General features: G+C 46.1%; 1 protein-coding gene across 2 annotated transcripts in view; it reads right to left on the reverse strand.

The window, feature by feature from the left end:
* The window catches only part of CTDSPL2 (CTD small phosphatase like 2), a 33,807-nt gene extending 15,334 nt beyond the window's left edge, over nucleotides 1-18,473 (reverse strand). The window contains exons 1-2 of one of the 2 annotated variants that reach the window (XM_066636320.1): nucleotides 18,392-18,473; nucleotides 1,861-2,068 (exon numbers count right to left, since the gene is read on the reverse strand). In XM_066636320.1, the coding sequence (XP_066492417.1) occupies nucleotides 1,861-2,046 (186 nt within the window). In that variant the 5' untranslated portion in view covers nucleotides 2,047-2,068; nucleotides 18,392-18,473. Of the gene's footprint in view, nucleotides 1-1,860; nucleotides 2,069-12,646; nucleotides 12,726-18,391 lie in introns of those variants that run through there. The other variant, XM_066636321.1, reaches the window with a different exon arrangement.
* Between the last annotated feature and the right edge of the window lie 164 nt (nucleotides 18,474-18,637).

An 18,637-nucleotide genomic window follows, 5' to 3' on the forward strand; every position in this document is an offset into this window, starting at 1 on the left:
CTCACTTTCTCAAGGCAACATCATCTCTCTCTCCCCCATAATTTTTGTTCAATCTGTGGAGTCTGCAGCCTGCTAAAGAACAAGCACTTTTCACAGTTGCAAGTGACTGCATTCAGGATCTCATGCCAAGTTACAATTTGAGGAGTGAGTCTTGGGCACCGTTGCCCTCAATGTTCTATGCTCCAAGATTAGAAAGTTCTGGCCCTGGTTGACTGCAGACCATAGCTGCTGTTGAACTGGAACAAAAACAACAGTTTCCAGTGGGCTGCAACTAATTTCCAATCCTTGTTTCCAGCAATCACTACGAGGGTCGCCCAGAAAGTAATGCACCACATTTTTTTTCTCAGCCTACAGTAACGGTACAAATGCGAAACTTTAGATATACATTATCTGAATTTTCAGGAGTGCGCAAACAAATTTTTGGTTTCTTCAGACAGATAGCGTAGCTGCAGCAGTGTTTCGAAATGGCGTCTGTAAGTGATGTACGTTACAAGCAGCGTGTCGTCATTGAATTTCTCACTGCGGAGAAAGAAACTGTTGGGAACATTCACAAACGTTTGTGTACAGTTTATGGAGAATCTGCAGTCAACAGAAGTACGGTTAGTCGCTGGGCACAGAGGGTGAGGCCATTAGAAGGCGGTTCGGCAGAGCTCCAAGATTTGCAGCGTTCGGGGCGGCCATCCACAGCTGTCACACCTGACAAGACGCAGCTTGCTGATGTGCTCATTCGCGAGGACCAACACATAACGACTAGGCAGTTGGCGCTGAAGCTGTCAATCAGCAAAGGAAGTGTGGATGCAATCATCCGTGCTCTTGATTACTCAAAAGTGTGTGCACGATGGGTTCCGCGCTGTCTTACGGTGGACCACAAATCTCTCAGAAAAAAACATTTCTTCTGAGTTGCTGAAACGTTTTGAAGATGAGGGGGAAGCGTTCTTGTCCAGGATTGTGACAGGTGATGAAACCTGGGTTCACCATTTTGAGCCCGAAACAAAATGACAGTCAGTGGAATGGCGTCATCCTCAATCTCCACAGAAGAAAAAATTCAAAGCAACTGCTTCCGCCAGTAAGGTCATGATCACTGTGTTTTGGGACTGTGAGGGCGTCATACTCATTGATGTGATGCCAAGAGGCAGCACCATTAATTCTGAAGCTTATGTGAAGGCATTAACCAAACTCAAGAAGCGCTTCCAGCGACTTCGGCGCCATAACAACCCAGGTGAATGTTTGATTCAACATGATAACGCTCGGCCTCACACAAGTTTGAGGACTTCAGAAGACATCACTAAACAGGGTTGGACTGTGTTACCCCATCCACCCTACAGCCCTGACCTAGCTCCCTCAGACTTCCACTTGTTTGGGCCATTAAAGGATGCCATTCGCGGAAGACATTTTGAGGATGACGAAGAGGCGATTCGCACAGTGCAGAAATGGCTTCGTGACCAGAACAAGGAGTGGTACCAACAGAGCATACATGCCCTTGTGTCTCGCTGGAGGAAGGCCATAGAACTGGACGGAGATTACGTGGAAAAATAGGGAGTGTAGAAGAAACATCATTCTTTCTTGTGTGTAAGTTTCATTGTGTTCAATAAATAATTGTTGAAGAAAAAAAATGTGATGCATTACTTACTGGGTGACCCTCGTAGTTCTCTACTTGGGTGCAACTGCAACCTATGAATTGCAGTAAGTGAAAATCAGAAGTTTCTAATCTCCATGTGCAAAAAGAGGATGGTATGCATAAGTGTGAAACTCATGCTTGCAATGAAACAACACTCGTGTTTCATTGGTTCCAGTAAACAGCTATGGAATTACAGGGATACTACCCTGGAAGAACGTCAGAAAGAGCTGCAGAGTTCTTACCTTTGGGGTGCTTCCTTTAATGAACTTTTTGATTGAAGACAATAAACCAGTTTCATTTTTCTGTGGTTTTCCTCCCCCGACAGGTAGGCTCTCTTCCACCTCAGAGTACTTCCTCTTCACCCTTAATGCACGCTGCGTGTGATTCTGATTTGACTGCTGAGAAGCTTTCCGTGTTCTCAGCCTCATTTTTGTTGGTATCACATGTAAACTGAAAAAGATCACAAACAGAAACACACTCTCAACCCTACTAATCCTCCACAGTTGTATAGTATTTACAAGAATTCAAAGCAGGGAGAGGATGCCTTTTTCTCACTTCAAAAACATTTCATTTTAAAAAAACAAAAAACTACCACTACAGATTCTATGCATTAAGTGAAAGCAACCCCCAGTTTCTCAACGGAATGCTGACTCTTCCTGTCTGAGGTGCACAGCTAGAAAGAGGAGAAAGCCGCCTACTCTTGGCCAAACAGCATATGTTCCATTCAAACAAAAATCATACCCAAGAACAAGGTAAACACAAGGGCTGAAAAGCACAGATTCTAGATTTATTCAGACAATTCAACAAACCATGGCTGAGCTTAGCTTCTAGTTTCCGCATCCTGGCTTGTACAGAACAGCTAGATTGCAACTTCTGGGTTCAAACAATCAGCAGAGCCAGGGTGGGTCTGGAAGAAGTCAAGGCACTTGAGATGGGGAGGGAAGGGGGCGTGTCCAAGTTCAGTCCACCCTGCAGCTGTGCTCCCAATCCAACTTACTACAGTATGGTATGCTGAATGTTGTGAACCTGGCCACAACTTCCAGGCCAGTTGTTTTTATGCAGCAAATGGCAGCACATACTCAGAACAGGCACAACTTGTCCTAAGTCCCATAACACATTCAGTGATGCTCTTCTTTCAGGTCTTGGAGAGGGGTAACCACCTGGAAATATAAATCTGCACGGCGCACTACGTGACACCACTGACCTCCTGTGACTATTTGTCAAAGGGCAACTCTGGCTCCCATCAGTGGCTACTAGCCACAAAGACTGTGTGCTGCCTCTGAGCCCCAGCTGCAGAGCCTCAATCATGGGAGAGAAACCCACCTCCCTCTCCATCTTGTGAGTCACTAGGGCCTCTCTTCTGCTCTGCCCTTGATTGTGTTCCAGAAACTGGCATTTTCATGACTACAAAGAATGGCACACAGGTCTCTAGGCACACCCCTCAATGCAAGGGTTGGACAACCACCTCTCAAGGATGCTGGAGTGGTTGCCCACAATGAGCAGAAGGTTGGACTAGATGGCCTCCTAAGATCCCTTCTAACTCTTAACATTTTAAGATACTAAATAAGCAGATCATTCTACTGCAAACCTATTACCCAATTACAAGCATACCTCAAGAATTCTCACTAGATCACTAATAAGGCATTCTGACCAAAGTTAAGTGTCTCGATTTCAGTGGAAGACAGTTAAGCATGTGCTCAAAATACCAGCTACAACTAACAACACTTCAAAGGGTTCAATTTTAGTTGCATTGTATCCTCAGTTCTTCCATTTTTCTCAGGAAAAGATTACTACCTGTCCCAAACTATTTTTGGTCAGAAAGTTGTTAATCCTCATTTGCATAAGTATCTGTAAAACTCTGCCCAGTGAAGACCAAAGCCCCAAGTTGTCAAAAACAAAATTCCAAAAGGATTGCAGCTGTGCAAGCTGAGTGTTGCTGCAAGAGCCTTCAGACTACTGCCAAGCCTTAAGGAGTCTAGTAGCACATTTACTGGGGTGAATCTTAAGCACGCCTTCACCAAGAAACACAACATGCAAACAGGCCAGTTCTCTGAAGGTCCCTGTTAAAGTGTCAGTGATACTGCTTTCTGCACAAGGACAGAGAAGGCAGTCTGCATGCTGACAGGGAGAGGCAGCTTCCTGAATGGAGCCTGAATTTTTCACTTCACTGACAGAGTGCACATGCCAGTGAGTGTGATTCTCTGAGGCACTGCTCACTTATGTCCTATACTACTGCCAGAGTCCCCTTCGCTTAATTATTTTATTTTTCACATTTTTATACCGCCCTTCCTCCGAAGAGCTCAGGGTGGTTTTACACAGCTGCTCCTCCCCTCCTTCTTGTCCTCACAACAACCCTGTGAGATAGGTGAGGCTAAGAGAAAGTGACTGGCTCAAGGTCACCCAGGAAGCTTTGTGGCCGAGGGGGGATTAGAACCTGAATCATCCAGGTCTAAGTCCACCTCCCAAACCACTACACCACCCTGGCTCACATCCTGACTATCGAACCTTGGTTATAAATACCCTTAATGGTCTTAGCAACAGCTACCTACAAACCTTCCAATGACAGTAATTTGCTTTCCCAATCCTTGCTGCAGTGGAAACACAGTGGTATGGTCACTTGCATGGCTTCAGGGGATTTCTTGAACACAAAGGATAACACAACACATGCTAGACTAGCAGAGTGCACACAGACCCATAAAGATGTCTACGGCATCTAGGTTCAGCCTTCCCCTTCACAGCAAAGATAATGGCTATTCAGGAATATATATGTCACAATTTATTTAATTTATATTCTGTCTCTCTCTCTAAAAAAAACACAGCACTCAAGGCAGTGTACAAAAAGAAGAAAAACAGCATATCCAAAAATGATAAATACATTAAGGGCACAATCCTAACCCTTATGTCAGTGCTTTCCAGCACTGGCACAGTGGTGCCAATGGGACGTGTGCTGCATCCTGCAGTCGGGTGTCACTCACGGAGGCCTTCTCAAAGTAAGGGAATGTTTGTTCCTTTACCTCAGAGCTGCATTGCCCTTATGTCAGTGCTGCAAAACAGTGACCTAACGGGTTAGGACTGCGCCCTAAGTGTGATAATAAGAATAAACAGTACAATAAAACATTAAAACAAAATACAGAATACAATCCCAAAGTAACTAGGAAGAGAAGGCTAGGGAGGGGAGAAAGGAAAGTTTCTAGTCCTCTCTGAAAGGTGAGGGGGCAGTCCTTAATACCACTAGGAGGTAGTTCCATAATAAAAGCACCACCTTGCTCTTTGTTGCTGTCAACTGGGCCTCAGCCAGAGGTAGCACATGCAGCAAGACCTCCTCTGTTGACCTTAGGAGAAAGGACAGTTCTCATGGGAGAAGGTGGCTCCTCAAACATTCTGGTCCTGAGCTGTATGGTCCCTCAAAACCAGCAGCCTGAACTAGAACTGGAAACAGAGTGGTTGCAGGTACAGTGGGTGGGCCAAATCAAATCACCTAGCCCCAAAATCTATACAGGCCACTGCATTCTGCACTAGCTGTACCTTCTGGACATTCAAGGGCAGCCCCCCCCCCACAGTGAACTGCAGTAGACTGGTTCCAATGTCACCAAGGCAAGGTCCAACTGACTCAGATATGGCCACAGCTGGCACACCAGCCTTAGCTGGGCAAAAAAACCACCACCCTGTTTTGTACAGATTTAATCTTAGCTTGTTGGCCCACATCTAGATCCTCATTGCCTCCAGACAGCAATCCAAGGTTTCAACCACTTCCCCAGCATTAGATGACAAAGGCAGAGCTGAATATGAGACACCTACTGAGGACATCCAACTCCAAACCCTTGGGCGACCTCTCCCAGATATTAAACAACATGGAGAACAAGAGGGAAACCTGTGGCACACCATACGCCAAAGGCCCGCATGCAACAAATTCCAGGATTGCCAGATTTAAATTGCTTTCCCCAATTAGGCAGAAGGCTTCCTTCTCGCTTGCTGCTAACTGGCAAAAGACAACACTGCCTGCACAACTCCAAAAATTTCTGGAAACGCAGGAAATAGGGACAGTTTACAGGAAAAGAACCATGTGTATAAATGGGGCAATGTGGAAAATTATCTAGTATTTTTATGCCTCCCTTCAACTGTGAGATTCCTTTCACATAAAAAGAATTCCAACAGCTTTCATAAGGAGATTCTTTTCTTCAGGCTTCTGAATTAATGGATTAATCCTAAAACAACACAGATACCTTTTCCAATAATTTTTTTATTCCTCCTGTGAGATCCAGGGAAGAGCCTCTCCTCTAGAACAGCTACAGCTGTTGCCACAGCCTCTCCCAGACACACAGGGCAAGTTCTGGAAGTCCAATCAATCAACAAGAGTTCGGAAGTGGTTTTGTACTCATCAGCTGCTGCTGTCTGTCAGCCTAAGACTGGTGTGTTTCATCCCATCAGAAGCAGACCTATGGAGGCTAGAATTGCAGACACGAGGCCATGTTTCTATGAATATAGCAGATCACACAAAGGAGATTCCCCGAACGCAGCATGGGATTACGGATTCTGGCTGACTCTAGAGAGAAACCAGAAACAGGTTGCAATACCAAATGTTTTGCTGTCCTGGATAATGGCTGGGAAGGTTGAGTTGGTAAGGAGCAGAATCCAGCAGAGAAAGCACCAAGAGCAGCTCTACCTACACTGCAATGTGCAATGTTGCATCACGTGATGTGGGTGGGCTTCTGCTCAAGGTGGAGGAGTTGTGCCGCAGATACAGCACCACTCACACCCAATGCCAAACTTCAACTAACCTCACAACACAGAAACACAACAACAATCATCTATTTATAGCAATTCACATTTAAGCTTAGATTTCTGACCAATGGAAGCATAATCTGAAGACAGAGTTGTCTGGAAAGAGAGGCCAGCAAGCAAGAGCCAATGTACGACCTCGAATCCACCTCCTAACATGTGAAGTGATTACAAACATAAGAAAAGCCTGGCTGTTGGCCCAAAGGCCCCCACCCCAGTCCAGCATCCTGTTCCTCATCATGCCCTGCCGCCTTGCGCCCAGGAGCCACCAACAGACACGGCCTCTACAACAACACCCAACCCCCTTTTAAAGCCACCCCAACTAGCAGCCCTCACTTACTATGGGAGGAGGGTTAAGTGGAGTTGCTGAAAGACACATTTGTCCTTTTCTTATTTTCACAACAGAGAATGAAGGCGACATTGTGGAAAAAAGATAGTACTTCTCTCTAGGAATGACTAGAAACTACATTCTAATTTTTCCCATAAACCCTGTACACATCCAAAACTTAAATAAACGTTAATCTATTGACATCAAGAGTAGCCGCCCAATTTAAAAAGCCTTTAGATCAGCAGTTAATACGATTTCATTTAAAAGAAAACACTATGACCCCACACTGACTGGGGTTGCAGTTAACATGTTCTGCCCTACATACAGCAAATCTTACTAGAATTTTTTCCAGTAATTTTCAGATGTTGAGTTGACAAGGCAGAAAACCTAGATATTTCAGCAGAACCTGTGCAGGCCCTGTCGGATTCTGTAACAAAACAACTATTATTCTTAGAGACATCAAGCTCTCTGGTTTTATAATCCATGACACTGGACACGCAGGAGCCTATTTTGGGAAATCCCTCTCCTTTTGCTTACATAGCTGGTGTAGTATATAGACAAATTGTTAAAAGCTTCCAGAATGAGTCTTTAAACGCTTCTCATAGAAAGTCATGACCTCAAATAATAATTTTATTGGCACTTTTGAATCATTCACCTCAGGCATATTTGTAATTTTAAATAAACTGAGTGCTGGTAAATAATTACAAGTTCTAGATGATAATTTTACTGGCTTGATATTTTATTGTTTCTGGGCATTTATACAAACTGATGTTTTTTACACCAAGGGCTAGTAATTATTTTTGCCTACTCTTTAACACTTAGTACTTGCCAACAACACAATTGGTCTCTACAAAAATACACAGGTGAGAAGGTTCCTGTTCAGATAGGTACCTAAAGTGCTTGAAAAAGCAGTAATGAAAGCAGAATCTAGTTTAAGGTTACATTACTGTCTGAAAGGCTGTAGGATGCAAATGTCATTTCACCTTCTAGAGGTCTGGATAAGAAATTGCTGATTTTGCAAATTAAAGAAACATTTAAAACAAGTATAACTTACCAGTTCACAAATTTGCAGCATGAAACTACACAAGTTCCAAATCCTAGAAAGAAACCTACAAAGGTAGGAAACAGACTTGAGGCCCCCTTCAAGGACAAGATCTCAGCTCCTGAATAGTTGAAATCCACAGCTGTCCTCTGTTCTGGGGGTCTCCAGAAAAACCAGCACATCTCTCGCTTGCTTTGTTGTCTGATCATAGAAGCAAAGTGCTTCCATGTAATGGTTTCAGTGGCAGGTAACATTTTTGGTCACTGTGCCACCACAGGGAAGCTGGGTGGAAATTGTTCTGCTGCTATATCTTTTTCTGCAGAAATGTTTCATAAAATCAATTCCCAATATATGAATTAATACAATCCCAGTCAAATGTTGAAGGTACAAAGCTGGAATTTTTACCCCCAGACAACTATCCTGAAAAAGCAGCACGCACAGATTATAAACATAAACACACAGTTCTTAGCAGCTTTCAATACCTTAATTTTTTTCCTTAAAATGTAAATACTGTGTGGAAGCCTGCTTTTCTGTTTCCATCTCTAGCACATCCAGAAATATTCCAATAAAACAATTTCCAAGTAATCTTTTGAATTAATTTGAATATAATAAACCAAGTTAAGTGAATTTCACTGAACTTTTTCCCCTCATCAAGTATTTCAGTTTAAATAATGCTGCCTACCAGAAAAATTATTTTGAGATAATTATACACAACACAAAACTAACATGGCATCTTTTTTTCCATTTGGAAATATACAACATAAATGAAACATAATATCCCAGACAAATTTAGGATACTGAAAATCTTTGCTGATTCAAATATTTTTGGAAAATCCACATTACAGGTGCACCAAGAAAAGCTGAAGAAAGAGTCACTCAAAGCCATGCCACAGCCTAGCCTGCTCCATCCTGAAGGATTCCAAGAGACCATGTGGCTGCACTCTTGGGTCTGAGACCAACCTTGCAGGTGTTCAGAACTTCTGCTGACTGCAACATCACCACCAAAGTGGGCTGGAAAGCCTCAGAGTCTAAATTTGAAAAATAATTCACTCAGCTACAATTCTGCCTGCCAGAATATTACAAACCTGTCCTTCCTTCAGAGAGGTGGAAACCTGAAAATCCTCCCAACTGATCCAAATCTTGCCCTGTAAATGACATTCTACTTAAATCTTTACCACCAACAAAAAGCTTGCATATCCACTAAAAACTAACAAAGTCACCCCTTATTCCAAGAAAGAAAAAGATATGCTTATCTTCTGAGGAGCACTTGGATATGCTCAGAGTGCCACCACTGGAGGAAGAATTTGCTCTTCTTACGCAAGATGCAGTGAGCTCACCCAGCAGATCACCTATAACTTTTACTACAATCTGAGCAAAACCAACAAAGAGGTACCCTACAGACCAACAGATTTACTACAGTACGGGCTTCTACAGTGGAGAGCCTATTTTGTCAGATACGTCAAGTGTTTTATTTAGTGGGGAAGGAGAAAAGAGAGTTTTTTGTTTTTACATACACACACAAAAATGGATAAATGAAGAGAGGACTAAAAGGCTCCCATAAGCTGAAATGTACACAAAATAAGTGCATTAGTCCTTCGCAACAGCAGTGATTCAGGAGGCAAGCAGCTGATGGGAAGAGCTACAGACACCAAACTAACTGAAGAAAAAAATTACTATGTCAACCAGTGAAACTTGGCATAGGGTCTCACCTCTGTCCCCTTCATCACATTCTATTCTTACAGCTCTCAACAAGTTATGTATTCACAACATAAGAACATAAGAACAGCCCCACTGGATCAGGCCATAGGCCCATCTAGTCCAGCTTCCTGTATCTCACAGCAGCCCCACCAAATGCCCCAGGGAGCTCACCAGATAACAAGAGACCTGCATCCTGGTGCCCTCTGTTGCATCTGACATAGCCCATATCTAAAATCAGGAGGTTGCACATACACATCATGGCTTGTAACCCGTAATGGATTTTTCCTCCAGAAACTTGTCCAATCCCCTTTTAAAGGCGTCCAGGCCAGATGCCATCACCACATCCTGCGGCAAGGAGTTCCACAGACCAATCACACACTGAGTAAAGAAATATTTTCTTCTGTCTGTTCTAACTCTCCCAACACTCAATTTTAGTGGATGTCCCCTGGTTCTGGTATTATGTGAGAGTGTAAAGAGCATCTCTCTTTCCACTTTACCCTTCCAATGCATCATTTTGTAGGTCTCAATCATGTCCCCCTGAAGGCGCTTCTTTTCTAGGCTGAAAAGGCCCAAACGCTGTAACCTTTCCTCATAAGGAAAGTGCCCCAGCCCAGTAATCATCTTAGTCGCTCTCTTTTGCATCTTTTCAATTTCCACTATATCCTTTCTGAGATCTGGTGACCAGAACTGGACGCAATACTCCAGGTGTGGTCTTACCATTGATTTGTACAACGGCATTATAATATTAGCCGTTTTGTTCTCAATATTGTTCTCCATATTTTGTTCTCAAAAAAAGGTGGAAAGTAGAATGTGCAAGTGTTAGTCAAAGCATGCTAAAAGGTCGAAATAAAATTAATGCATTCTAAGATAATATAAAGCACATACTGCAAGAGAAATATGAGGTCACTGAGACTGAACCAAGAGACCGGAGTTCCAGTCTATAGCTAATGAGGAACTTTTTGAATGGCCTTGGGCAAACCACTCACAGACCCAGTTTCCCATAAGCAATACAGGAATATATAATTGTATATAAAATACCAGCTAGGAAAGATCTCCGCAGACTGTGCAGTATCTTAGGAGTGTTCATCTTCCATGAACAGCAACAATTCTTACGTTTCTCTCATTGATCACAAATTATGACCAAGAAAGATACAGGAGAACACAGAAGAATGAAAAGATTAGGATGGAAGGAGGACACACACCACGGCTTTTCCTGTGTCACATAGTCAAATTACATTCTTCAAGATTATGGTCCTGGCTTGACATCCCCTAGAACACATGGATGCTTATCATTCTAGCTTACCCCCTGTTAATGGGTAAGAAGCACTTTTTCAAGTGGTGCTCCTCTTTTATTTAGCAGGGGGAGAGTAATTGGCCCTCCTCACCCCAGCAGTGTCTTTTCTAGTGGCTGCCTGCTGGTGTTCTTTTGCAACCTTTTAGATCCTGAGCCCTTTTGGGACAGGGAGCCATTCATTGTTTGATTTTTCACTTTGGAACTTTTCATTGAAAAGCGGTATATAAATACTGCTAATAATAACAACAACAACTGCTCTGGAAATTGAAAGAACTACAAGTGGAGCCTATTTATGCGCGTGAGTCCCGTTCCGTGACCCTGCGCGATTAAGAAAAAAATGTGTTGTGCTAAATTGCATAGAGTTAAGCAAATACGCTGCAGCCTGACACTTCCGGATGGAAGGAAACGAAGGCAGCGGTTCTCAATCGCCTCCCCTTCCTCCGCTCCATACTCAGCCCTCCCTGTTGCCAGCTGTTCCCACTTCTTTAACAGGTGGGATGCTGAGCTTTTAAGAGTCCAGTCCCATGCATTTCTACTCAGAAGTAAACCCCATTCTAGTCAATGGGGCTTACTCCCAGGAAAGTGTGGATCAGATTGTAGCCTGAGAGCCTAGTCCTATGCCTGCCTACTCAGAAGTAAGTCCCATTCTAGTCAATGGGGCTTACTCCCAGGAAAGTGTGGAGAGGATTGTAGCCTAAATCTCATGCTTTGGCTTGCTGGGAAGACTTGCTTGCTGGGCTGTTTTGTTTCCATAGGCTGGAGCACGGAGAGCCTGCACCATCTCAGTCTGAAGGGGGGGGGAATTCAGCAAACACTCCCCGGGGGGTTTTTAAAGCAAACCCCTCTCTTACTACCACTCCTCTGTGTGTGTGTGTGTGTGTGTGTGTGTGTGTGTGTGTGTGTGTGTGTGTGTGTGTGTGTGAGAGAGAGAGAGAGAGAGAGAGAGAGAGAGAGAGAGCGCACTCCACCTTGCTGCACGTGTTCTGGCTACAGAGGTTTTGGGGGGCCCTTCCCCTCTTCAGCCTCTTTGCTGCCTCAGGGGCTCCAGGAGTCTGACTGTTCCTTTGTAAGGGGAACCTCTTCCATGGCTCCAGGGCTATTCCCTGCCTGTGTGAGGCGGAGCCTTTTTGCAGTGCTTCAGTCTGCCTTGAAACAGGAGACAAGAAGACAGGGCAAGGCAAAGGAGGCAAAGTTGTGCGTGACTTTCAATTCCCCCCACCCGATTCGAGTTGAGACAAATTTGTGGATAAATAGGTTGCACCTGTATACTGATTTCTGCAATGTGTCAACATTGCAGCGAGTGCACAACTTGGCACTATCCTAAGAAAAGTTTAGCACAAGAACAAGCCTCAAGGGCCAGAGAAGCGAAGCAACTTGCCCAAGGTCCCAAAGCATGTTCATTTCAGTGCAGATAGCCTGATCTGGTGCTCCTGGTCAAATTTTCTGCAGCAGTGTGAGTTTTGGTACTAAGTATATCCTTTACCAGAAAACTTAAGCTTAAATGAGTTATAATTTCCCCCTGTTCACCTCTCCTGAATGCCTTTACTTGAAAGAAAAAACCACCCATTTCACTGGCATTTACTTCCAATTGCATCCTATTAAAAGGTTATACAATCAAGCACTGATTGCACTGTAACAGTGATCTAACAACTAAAATATTCCACCTTTGTATTCATGTGGCCATAGCGGACAGAAAAAATTTCAAATACTGTAGAGAAAGACAAACACTTCAAAGAAAAAATGAATTTATACAAGCACACATTCCCTTCTTGGACATCCAATATACCAATTTTCACAGTGTAAGTTTCAGTGTTGGAATACAACACTAAAAGATGGCATATATTCTGATCCTTGGAATTAAGCTGAAGTTAAATGAATGAGAATTACCTTTCAGGGATGCCACAGGATGTGGTGATGGAATCTGGCCTAAATGTCTTTATAAGGGAACTGGACAAATGTATGGAGGAAAGTCCACCACAGGTGGCAAGTCATGAGGACTATTACCAATCTCCAGGTTTTAGAGGTAGCCCCTCTCTGAATGCCAGATGTGAGGAAGTGGCAACAGGACACAGGTATCTTGTTGTCTTGAGTGCTCCCAGAGGCATCTAGTGGACCACTGTGAGATACAGAAAGCTGGATTAGGTGGGCCTCCTTTGGACTGATCTAGCAGGGCATTTCTTATGCTCTTAAGTAAGTCTGCTAGAATTGAATCTGGTGCACAAAACTCAAAGGAATTTGGGGGGGGGGAATCAGGCATGCTCTACTTTTTCACATTCAAATCTCAACAATTACATGAATGTTTTGACACTACAAGATCCCAACATAAGTACTATAATCATTTCTTTCCCAGCAGACTCACAAAGAGAACCTTCCATTTCTCACCAATGGGACATTTAGTGTCATCACTGGGAGCATGACTTGCCCAAGAGGGAAAGAAGAATTTATCATAATGTTACTCTAAAGCAGTGGCTCCCAAACTGTGAGCCGTGGCTCCCTGGGGAACCATGGAAACCAACCACGGGAGCCGTGAAACCCTCACTGCTCTATACAATGTATAGCCCTAAGGGGGAGCCATGGCCAATGGCCCAGTAGGTCCAGGGAGTCACTTGTCAGAAAAGTTTGGGAACCATTATTCCAAAGGCTCAACTGGATTAAATTTCTGAAAAACATTTTCTGCTAAATTATTCCCCCATTTAAACCTATACGGGTTTATCCACTCAATAGTAGAATAATGCACCACAATATAAAATACTGGGCATAGTTGAGTATCAGGCACAACCAGATCAAGAGTTGGGGGCCTCAGGACACAACCTATTCTGAGAGCTCATGCGGAAGTCCCTTCCGTGGAGTGGCAGAGAAAGCTCAGGAAGCGGCAGACCCTGGGCCCAGCATGCCCAGCTCAGTCAGCCCCAACTGATCTTGGCTCTCCAGGGTTTTTGAGAGGAACTGTTCTCTGCCCAGCCTGCAGAAGCTGCCAGGAGTTGAACTCAGGACTTTCTGCATGCAAAGCAAGGGCTACATCATTAAGTTGCCGCCTGACTCTCCTCTTTGAAGAGTCCTGCCTGGCAAACCAGGTATTGGCAGGTGCCACATTTTGTACAGCACATATTAAGCCAAGGCTGATGGGTCACCGCTGTCTACCCAATGACAGGGAAAGAGCAGTCACAGGGAAAGAGCAGTTCAACCCTTTTCCCAGTAGTGGCAGAGGTCTTCTCCTTAAGCACTGGATGGGCAAAAGGCTCTCTTACTGCTTCCTCACCATGTGAGATGCAGCAAATACTTCCTCCTTATACACAGCAAGAGCCAATGCACTTCTGTTTACCCCCTGGAATGGACAGCTGACCTGCATAATATGGGGGTCCACCTGAGGGCAGGACTACACTGGGGCCCAGAGAGAGGACCCCAAGCCATCTGTTTGCTCTTACCATAGGCAAAACGGAGATGCTCATAACTAGCACATAGCAAGAATGATTGCATGAGCGGAGGGGAGAGAAAAGGGCCAGTCACAAAGCCATAAATCTGGAAGAACCACTCTGAGATCTCGCACACAGGCCAAATTTAATAGGAGTAACATGAAACACAGTTCCTCATTTTCTGAGTTGCTGCCAGTCTTCCCCCAACAAGATATCAATTCACTTTCCAGATGACAACCACCTGAAATGTTTTTCTACCTGTGCCACATTTGAGAGAGCCACTCAACCATCCATTATGACAATGGAAGGCATTATTCTGAGGAGACTCTCGTTGGAGGACATAACTTTGTACTTCCTTCCCACCCCCACACGTTCAGCCAGCCCTAATTCAACATGGGAAAAATCACATGCAAAAACAGCCAATCATATTGTGTCCTCCAGAACAGGCGTGGAAAACTCCCCAGCTAGGGTCACCTAACTCTTGAAACATCTCATGCTGGCACCTCAAACTCTGATGCTGCTCCAGGGGACACCAAAGATAATGTTGCTTGGAAACATGAAGAATGCAAAAATGTTGAGATGCACAATACACAGGAAAACAAAGGTGAGGCCAGGAACGCTCAATTGTGCATCCCCATCACAAAATGAGACAGTTTATCAATTAATATTGCAGACACATTTCAACATAAACTCTTCCAATAGAAATGTCCTTGCTTTAGTCTTATTTTCCCAAACACTTATTTCATTTATGATTCCTGTCTATCATAGAAAGAGGCTTTCATGAACTACCTGGTTCTGAAGCTAAAACACCCCAATCCTATACATTCTTTACTACAAGTAAGATAGTGGGATTTAGTCCTGAGTAAACCTGCCAAGGATTCCACTGTTAATTAAATCTTAGGTAAAGAAAAAAAAATTCCTCCAAATCTTTGCTGCAAATAAGTAATCTGATTCTGTACAGTAAGCTAAAAGTTGCCATATGCATAGCAGTCCTGCTGATTATAAGGTCTGGCACCACAACTGAGGACTTCAACAACGTCCTGTGAAAAGCAGGTGCAAATAGGACCCTATGTCATTGTGCAGAACTGGACTGCGAGGAGAGGAAGCCAAGTCTTGTTTCAAACATGGACATCTTACAAAAACACCTGCAATGATTTATCAAGGAAAATGGTGAGCCTGGGATGAGGTAGAGATTCAGATATGACATGCAGAAGTGTTTTGTTTAAATTCCATCAACCATCAGGCCCAACATCTCCCAATTCCCAACTGTTTCCCAAACAGCCACTGCTCACCATTTTCCAAAGCTCTATTTTTCATTCCATTGTGAGTTACTTTAAGATTGCATAATGAAATGTTATGTATCAACTTAAAGAAATACTGTAGACATGGGAAGCGATCGACTCCCCCAGAACTTCTGAGAGGGAGACACAGCAGTTGGTATTCCTGATTACAGTACACTCAGGCTCGCAACAAGATAGCACAGGATAAGCAGGTAGAAGCATGTGTGGGCAGGGGGAAAGTGGTGGCTATCACAGGAATCCAAAAGTGACAGTGGCAGAACTTACCCAATAAAGTGCCAGGATTGGGTGGGAGCTGTTCAAATCTAATTCCTTTAAAGGGGGGAGTCACAAGTTTTAAGAATGACTGGGTTTCCGAAAAAAGCGTAGCTGCCTACCTGTAGAAAAGCATTCACTGCTAAGGACAACACTGCACAGCAGAGCGAGCAAATGGGCCCTCTCAAACCTTCTGGGAAGGACCAAGAGGACTACAATATTTTAGGAAACGGAACCAGACATCCAACAAGCTAGCTTTAAAGCGGGCAGGCCCACACTCTCTGCACGCGTCAGCTGATAAACAGACACTCTGTGGGTGCAACTACAACCAATCTCTCCAACAGACCTCAGCAAACATTCCAGGTCTTCTGGAAAAGGCCCCAGCTCGTCTTTTCTCCACACCCTCGTCATTCCACTGCCTCAGTATCCAAATGTTCTCATGATGGCGGAGAAGCAGCTCGCCTTTCTGATCTCACCAGAAGGTCAGCCATCACAATGCCATGGCGCCTTCATTGTTTCAGGTTCAGAAGAGATACAGCTACCATTAGACTTCAATGGACAACCTGAAGCTGATACAGTAACTTACCATTTCATTCATACAGGCTGATAGTCTTCAGAGCCCCTTACTGACATTTCCTCTTTCAGCACCATCCTCCCAACAGCAAGGGGGTCAGAAAGCCAAGGCAGGGAGACTGCCTGCTCTTTTAGGGGACCACTGCCAGTACTGGAGTGTCACTCTAGAACAGGGATGTCAAACATAAGGCCTGGGGGCCGGATGTGGCCCACAGAAGCTTTTTATTTGGCCCTCAGGCTCTCAGCTGCTGAGCAATGCTGAAGTGTTACTGCTGAAAGGGCAGCCCACATGAAAATTAAGCTCTTCTATCTTGAAAGATGATGAAGATTTGTGTTTTCTCTTCTGTCATTTGCAGCTAATGAGTCCCTAAGTGAGAAAAAGTGCTTATTTTTAGTTATGACCTGTTTAATGACATCACTTCTGGCCCTCAGCAGGCATCATGAATGCCACCCTGCCCACTGTATGGAACAAGTTTGACACCCCTGCCCTGAAATACTATTATTAATTATTATTAACAGTATTTATACCGCTTTTCAACAAAAAGTTCACAAGGTGGTTTACAGAGAAAAATCAAATAACTAATGGCTCCCTGTCCCAATAGGGCTCACAATTTAAAAAGATGCAAAAGAACACCAGCAGGTAGCCACTAGAAAAGACACTGCTGGTGTGAGGAGGGCCAGTTACTCTTCCCCTGCTAAAAAAGTTACTCTTCCCCTGCCTCTTACTCAGTTAGCAGAGGAATACTGAAGACATTCAGAAGTGCTCTGAAATGCTACTCTTTCTACCACAGATGTCATGGGCAGGGCAGACAGCTGAAACCAAGCAGGCCACCGTAAGAACCCACGTGGGCCCAAGGATGGCTGAACTGCTGTCACTACAGAAAACCCCAGTGCAATTGCAATGCTGCAGTTGCTCTCCATGCACATTTGCTCGACAACACAACATGTGATCTTTCCTACTGCATGGAGAAATGGATGGATTTTATGTAGGATGACCCTCCATCCCCTGGCTAACACATATATTAGAATACTAAAACATATATTAAACCACGTAGGATAACCCCCCATCCCCCAATTAAAACATATGGGTGTATAAAGCATTATCACTTCAACCCACAACAAATGCTGGTTGAGCTTCGTGAGCTCAGGGCTACTCCAGCGGAACACTGAGGCACAGGACCCTTGGCAGCAGCACTGCCTGGTTCCATCTCCCACCATGTTGCCTAGCAGAGAGAGCCTCCTTCAAAGCGACACCAGCGTCCCAACCCAAAGCAGGTACCTGGTGAGCAGAGCCCATGGGAGCTGCAAAGGCCTCAGCCAGCCCTGGAGTGGCTGCTGACACCTGCCCATCTCCCCCAGTCCTAACTCATGTCACAATTGCAGGCCAGCCCCAGGAGTGCAGGGCAGTGACCTGGGGGCCCAGGGCAGGCTCTGTGCTGCTGCAGGAGCTCCAGGGAGCAGCTCAGAGGCAGCCCCTGTGCAGTCACCAGCAGGGCGGGGCAGGGCAGGTGAGGCAGAGCCTCCCCCGTGGCCGCGGGAGGGAGCGGTGCTCTGCGAGGGCTCCGGGGAGGCTCTGCCTCGCCTGCCCCGCCCCCAAGGGCCCGATCTGCCCGCTTCTCCTCGCCTCGCGGAGCGGCGGCGCTGCTCTCCGAAGGGCTCCAGCAGCGCTCCGCCTCCAGCCAGCGCGCGTCCCTGGCCGGTCCAAGCCCCGGGAGCCCGACTGCCCTCGCGGGGCTGTTGCGAGGACACCTCCCGCGCTCCAGCCGGCCGGGCTCGGGCTGCCCTCGCGCGACTTCCAGCGCCGGCGCGGACGGAGCCCTCGCAGCTCCGGAGGAACCGGGAGCTAGCGGGCTGCACAGCCCCGGCCCGGCCCGGCTGCGGGAGTCCTACCAGGGCTGGGGCCCTCCGCGCCGGCAGCGCAGCCGACTGCTCCCGCGGCTGGAGGCTCGACCCTCCCCGCCCGCGGCCTCCACGTGCCCGCCGCCCTCCTCCCGGACCGGCCCGTGCGGCGGGGAGGGAAGCCTTGCCGAGGACCGCAGGCCCGGGGCGGCCGGGCCTCTCCCGTCCCCGAGGGCGGCGGGCGGCGCCGTTACCTGCGAGGCGCGGCGGGGCGGGGCGGGCGGGGGCCGGCCGTCCTCCGGGCTCCCTCGCCCGCCTGCCCGCCGGTCGGTCGGTCGTCCCTCGCCGGCTCCCCGCTGGCCGGCCGGCCGGGCGCGCGGGGCCGCGGCAGGTCGCGGGACGGCAGAACCGGGCCCGGCGCGGCCCACGAAGCGCGGCCGGGGGCCCGGTCGCCGCTCAGCAGCCCCGGCAGCGGCCAGGCGCCATTTCCCGCCTACCGA

The sequence above is a fragment of the Tiliqua scincoides genome, chromosome 8 (genome assembly GCF_035046505.1).
Source record: "Tiliqua scincoides isolate rTilSci1 chromosome 8, rTilSci1.hap2, whole genome shotgun sequence".
NCBI classification, from domain to species: Eukaryota; Metazoa; Chordata; class Lepidosauria; order Squamata; family Scincidae; genus Tiliqua; species Tiliqua scincoides.